At 35.4% G+C, this 6337-nt stretch overlaps 1 protein-coding gene across 5 annotated transcripts in view; it reads left to right on the forward strand.

The window, feature by feature from the left end:
* The window catches only part of LOC102914100 (uncharacterized), a 70845-nt gene extending 65274 nt beyond the window's left edge, over positions 1-5571 (forward strand). For 3 of the 5 annotated variants that reach the window (XM_042275831.2, XM_076570194.1, XM_076570193.1), the window contains 2 exons: positions 515-743; positions 4646-5437. In XM_042275831.2, the coding sequence (XP_042131765.2) occupies positions 515-743; positions 4646-4831 (415 nt within the window). In that variant the 3' untranslated portion in view covers positions 4832-5437. Of the gene's footprint in view, positions 1-514; positions 744-4613 lie in introns of all 5 variants that reach the window. The other 2 variants (XM_076570195.1, XM_042275830.2) reach the window with 1 other exon arrangement.
* The last annotated feature ends 766 nt before the right edge of the window (positions 5572-6337 follow it).

A 6337-nucleotide genomic window follows, 5' to 3' on the forward strand; every position in this document is an offset into this window, starting at 1 on the left:
TGGTATTATAGTGAAATCCACATATTCCTAGATGTTTCATTTTAGCTTTTCAAGTGAATATGTTTAAGCATAACATTATGATGTTATAATAAATTTTCATGTAATAAATCCCTCTAATCAAGAAAGTGAACATCCAGGACCTTGTGTTACTCTCTACATATTTTATTACTTATTCCAGTAACATCATGAATAACATTATAAACATATTTAGTCTAGATAGAAGGCGTCTTATTGGTCATGATGTGCATCATTGATGGCTGTACCTATCCCTCCTTTTTTAAAAATCTAGTTTTTGTATTTGGAATACCTCTAGAATCACATGAATTATCTTTGGGAAAATTTCATGCCCACAAATGCATACAGTTGGTACACTCAGCAGCACCTTCACTGTTAGCATGGCATTTCCATGGAAATTTTATTTATTCTCATGGCAGTATTGTTAAAATGCAAGTAATATAATAGACCTTCAGGAGGAAGTGGCAGCTTTAGATTTTACCCTTTACAATCTTTGCAGGAGTAATGAGAATTCAGAGAAGAACAGGACAATGCTTCACATGGAAATGCAGCACAGCAGATCTACAGGAAATGCACAAAGCTTGAGGCCGTTCACTGAGACCTCTTCTGCTGGCTATTTTGATAGCATCCCAGGACCCAGAATAAGTCTCCTCTGGAGAGAAAACCTGACAGCATCTTCCTCAGACTCTCCACGATCAACCAGGGACCTGGAAGACTGCCTAGGAATGGTTAGCTATGCTTTCCGTTGTACAGTTCTGTGCAGTTCTTGTTTTCAACTTGGTTAACTATTAGGCTTTGCGGTTGACACCTCCTAAGTTAAGACAAGAGTGAATCATGATAAAGAAGAAAAGTAGAGGGATTAGCGAGAGGGCTCCACTGGGAAACTGTGCTAATGTGTGGTGCAAGGGCATGAGTTCAGATACCCAAAACCACCTAAAAGTTTGGCATAGTGGCCGTCACTGTAGTGATGGAGAATGGGTGGAGACAGGGGGATCCTGCGGTTCTCAGTCAGGCTAGTCTTGAATAAACTGTGAGCTCTAGGTTCAGTGTGGAACCTTGTTTAAAAAAATATAAAGTAGAAAAGAGAGAGAAAGATAGTGGAAGTAAGCTACCCCTACAGAAGTACATGCACTGATGAGTGCCACCCCATACATTGTTAGTACACATGTACACACACAAACACACACACACACACACACACACACACACACACACACACACACACACTACATGGAACAAGAGAGAGAGAAAGAGAGAAAACAAAATTAGAAATCTTATAAACTTGGAAAGTTCCTGGTGTTCTTATTTTTATGAGATATCATTTGCAAACTTTATACACATGTAAGTGAATTTAAATATATTTAAAATCTGAATGTAAATTGCTTTTTAGGAAATGATTATTTCTGAACAGACAAGGTGGCTCAGTGTATAGAGGCCTGTGTTGTGATGTCTGATGACTCTGTTCAATTTTCAAAGCCCACATGTGAAAGGAGAGAACAAGTTGTCCCATCAGTTGTCAACTGACCTAGACAAATGCTCCATGACATGTGTATGTGTACACCCAGATACAGACACACACAAAATGAACACATAGATACATAGATGCATAAATGAACAGACGTGAATGAAAGGGATGATTCCTGCACATAAGTCTACGTATGCTTTGACATGCTGTGGCTTACTTTCTAAGCAACTTTTGCTTGGCCGTGCAACATTTTGATGAATCTTATTTTTAGGTTTCATGTTCCAGCTTAATTTCAAGATGATGTGTCCTATGCACTAGGAGCCATTATATACTTTTGTTTTTTCCCCACTAGATGTTATGACTTTGCAATTACAAGTTATGTACCAGACATGAGGAGATACATCTTTTAGGTTCTGTGTATAAAGAATCATTGTCTGATCACTGAAAGAACATGTTTGGTGCTGAGAATTAAAGACATAATCTGTGATTGTAAGCCACTAAGCTAGAATTATTTAATTGATGTAAAGGTTATAAATAATATCTGACTGTTTTTCAGATGCATCAAAAATCCCAATAGAATTATAGATAGAGAAGCAAATAAAGCAAGGTATGTTGCCAAAATGTATGAATTTAATAAGTTAATAGATTTTTGAAATAAATTTTAAATAGTAACTGACTTTCCCTTTATCTTGCTATATTAACTAGTCTTGTTACAGACATTGAATGAAATATATAAAGTGTAAACATTCATAACATCCTCATTATTAATAATCTACAACTTTTAAAAGCATCTACATTTTTGAAAAGAAAAACAAAGACATAATTGCTAAAACACAAGGTACTGGGGACACAAAACAACAACACTGAAAATAAACAACACAATTCCTGCCAGTAACATGCACAAATTTCAATAGTAACTTTAACTATTAACGGCCTCAATTCTCCAATCAAAACATGTGGGCTGACTGAATGGATCAAGAAACAAAATCCATATATTTGTTATCTACGTGAAATACATCTTATCTTGAATGATAGACACTTTAATGATAGTGTAAAAGTATGGAAAAAAATGCTCTGATCAAACTGGACCAGGAAGTAACCAGCCCCATCACTATCTATCCCAATATCTGACAACAGAGACTTCTAACTAAAACTAATTAGAAGAAATAAAAAGATACACTTCATTCCATTTCATGGAACTGTCAACCATCCTAAATATACAGGCACCATACTCTGTTGCACCAAGTTTCACTTAAAAAAAGGTACTGCTAGATTTAAAGACACAGTTTAGCATTGACCCACGAGTAATTTTAGTGTGCTACTATATCCAATTGATAGATCATCTGGACCAAAAATAAAGAGAGAAGCATCAGAATTAAGTGGAGCACACATCAGAAAGACTGAACAGTTAGCTGCAGAATATTTCCCCCAAGCACCAAAGAATACACATTTTCATTTCTACTATCACAATGAATCTGTCACTTGCATTTTGAAACTATTCTTAACAAATAAAAGCCTTTTCAGATTAACTTTCTGAAATCCCAGACTCATTTAATAATCCTTGTTTTAAATTTTCAAATCTAGTGAAAGTATTACAAAATTTCTGTGCTTGTGAGACACCATACATATGTATATATACTCATGCTATAGATTGTTTCCTAATAGACCTAAACTAATTTGACTAATACAGTATGGCTAATATAGTGTGAATAAACATGAGATGAATGAAAAGGGCCTCTTTCTTTGATGCTGAGTATGAGACAGTGCGTGTGATTATAAAACAAGTTTTAGTTTTATTTAAAGTGATTGTCGTTATAATATTATTCAGCTGTTTGGGGAGTTTGCTGATCCTCTCTCTTCTGAAAGGCCCATCATCACAAATTATAAAGGAACAGATATCTAACAGTTGACTATCAGCCTATCTGACTCCATGACACATTCTCCTTCCTCTTTCCTATATTTACCTTAGTACTAGCATCGAGATGCAGATCATATGAGGGCAATTCAGAAAGTCATATTTAGTACTATTTTAACCCATGTATCAAATCAAATTCTGCTTAGAAGACAAACTATAGCCCAATACTCAGCCATTACCTTGCTTTTACCATGAGATGTGGTAGAGGAGACCTCACTTTCACACGTCTTAGAACCAGAATCTTAATATATGTAACATAAGACTATTCCATGAAAACAATTACTATGCCAGAAATGAATATCTGTTTTATATCTTACATTTATTGTAATTAACATTTATTTAAAGAACTTTTTTGAAGAAAATATCCCTGACTGTCTTGGAATAACAGGGTGGCCATGAACACCCAGAGATCCACTTGCCTCTTCTTCTTGACTGCTGGGATTAAAAGTGCAACCCCACACCAAGCTTGAGGGTATTTTGATAGATTTCTCTATGGAGATTTCTATTTGGTATTCCTTTCCAATAATTTCCCTTGTCTTGTTCCTTGTGACTTGTTCCAATGCTTGGGTTTTTTTTCTGTAATATTTTTGCTAATATTGACTATCTTTCCTGCTTTCCATTTGGTTCTTTCTGAACATTATTTATGTTGACTAAATATTTTCTGTTTTCATGTGAAAGTAGCAAAATGACAAAGGATTTCAGAATTCTAGAGATTCTTAAAGACTAGTCAAAATGCTATTCACTGCATTAACTTGTATTTAATATCCTGGGTAAAATGGTAGTTTTTATGTAAAATGTTAAACTCAAAACTTTTAATGGGCCTCTGTGAACTTAGTAGGTTTACCCTACTATATTATACATGAGGTTTACCCTAACATTCCTTAATATAGAACAGATTTCTCTGGGTGTTTTAATAAGAAATTGAAAGATTGGTCTATGTATTGCAATGAGAAAAGGATCAGAATGTGTTTAGCAAGTGAACCCAATGGAACAGGGTAAAAATGAATTATCAAGAAAATGGGAGATTTAAAAGAACAACACTGGATAGAATATAGACATTTTTGGAAGGAGATTTGTAATTGGAATTGTAGAGAGGCTGTGTATACACAATATATAAAATAAGGACTCAAGATATTGAAGCTTACCTTTACATAATTATTAAATTTGTGAGACTGAATGATTCTAACAAATATTTTGCTTTCTTATCTTTGATTGTAGGAACTGACAACCAACAATATTTTTATTGACAGATATTAAACAATTTGAAACAATTGGAGGAGTTTCTATGGCAGAGAAGAATATGGATTATCTACTTTTTAACAACCTCTCTCGTGTGCATATGCGTGTGTCTGTCTCTCTCTCTACCTATCTTTATTTGTATCTATGACATCTATATATCAGTTTACAAAGGATATGTTACAGATCTGCTTATATAGGGATCTAAGTGTTGTTGAATTATATGTATCTGTGACTCAGCTCAGGTAAGATTTCTCCTATACCTCCTTACCCCTCATTGACATTTTTACAACAGACATGTAGAATAGACAATAGGTAGGTTCCTTTGGACCACAGTCATAGAACTGCATTTTCTAGATGTCAGCATTCATACAGAAAAGACAGCTGGTTGAGTCTACATTTAACCAGGTTTGAAGAAATAAGGGAATTGAGAACACCTATTGTCCAGTTGAAGAGAGGGATTCTATAAGCAAGGGGCATCAAGATTATGATGGGGAAACCTGCAGAGACAACCAAACCAAGCTAGTGGGAACTCATGACCTTTAGAACAACAGCTGTGGAGCCTCCATGGGACTGAACCACCGTCTGCATAAGCAAGACAGTTGTGTAGCTTGATCTGCTTAAGGAGCCCCCTGGCAGTAGGATCAGGATCCATCCCTGGTTCATGAGCTGGCTTTTTGGAGTCCATTGCCTATGGTGGGACACTTTGCACAGCCTTGATGCAGGGGGAGGGGTTTGGACCTGCCTCAACTGAATGTACCAGACTCTGCTGACTCCCCATCGGAGGGAGGCCTTACCTTTTTGGAGGAGGGAGTGGGGGGTGGGTTGAGGTGGGAAGGCTGGGGGGAGTGGGAGAAGGGGAGAGAGGAGGATCTGTGATTGATATGTAAATGAATAAAAATTTCTTAAAAAGTTATTAAAAAAGAATTAAAATGTAAAATTCTGGGATGATGACTGCATATTTAGTATGCTAAAAAACATAAAACATTTAATATTGTCCTGTTGAATATTGTAGCAGAGACTCAATGAAATAAAACTTCATACTACACAGCTAGCCAAATGATCATAATTTAATCTTTGATTCTGAAATACTTTTACTATTCACAAAAATAAAAACTCAATTATTTATATATACAATCAAATCTTTACATAAATCAATTTTAAATGTGGATTTGTGAAATAACAGTTTCAGATTATTGAATGCATATCCATTTTATAACCTCCAAGATCACAAAATGTTAAGATCAAATATAAAACTTACAATGAATCAGATGGGAAAATGTTGCTTTTAAACACAATAACACACATTCTGAGAAACAATATTGTCTATCACAGGCAAAATAGAAGAGGTACACACATATGTGATACATATTAAACACAGTTGAATAATATTTAATATACAGACTTTGAATGCATATATAGATGCATGTCCAAGAAACAAGGGTATTGATTTAAGCATCATCAGATTATGGCATTATATTTAAAACAATCATCAGTAAATGTAGCTTGATTTTTTCTGCCTTGCCCACAGTCAGGACAAATCTCTGTCACCCGCCAGTCCCACAGCCTATCAGACCCAACCAAGTAAACACTGAGACTTATTTTGCTTACAAACTGCATGGCCGTGGCAGGCTTCCTGCTAACTGTCCTTATCTTGCTAACTGTGCTTTTATCTTAAATTGATCCATTTCCATACATCTATACCT

This window comes from Peromyscus maniculatus, chromosome 4, assembly GCF_049852395.1.
Source record: "Peromyscus maniculatus bairdii isolate BWxNUB_F1_BW_parent chromosome 4, HU_Pman_BW_mat_3.1, whole genome shotgun sequence".
Lineage (NCBI taxonomy): Eukaryota > Metazoa > Chordata > Mammalia > Rodentia > Cricetidae > Peromyscus > Peromyscus maniculatus.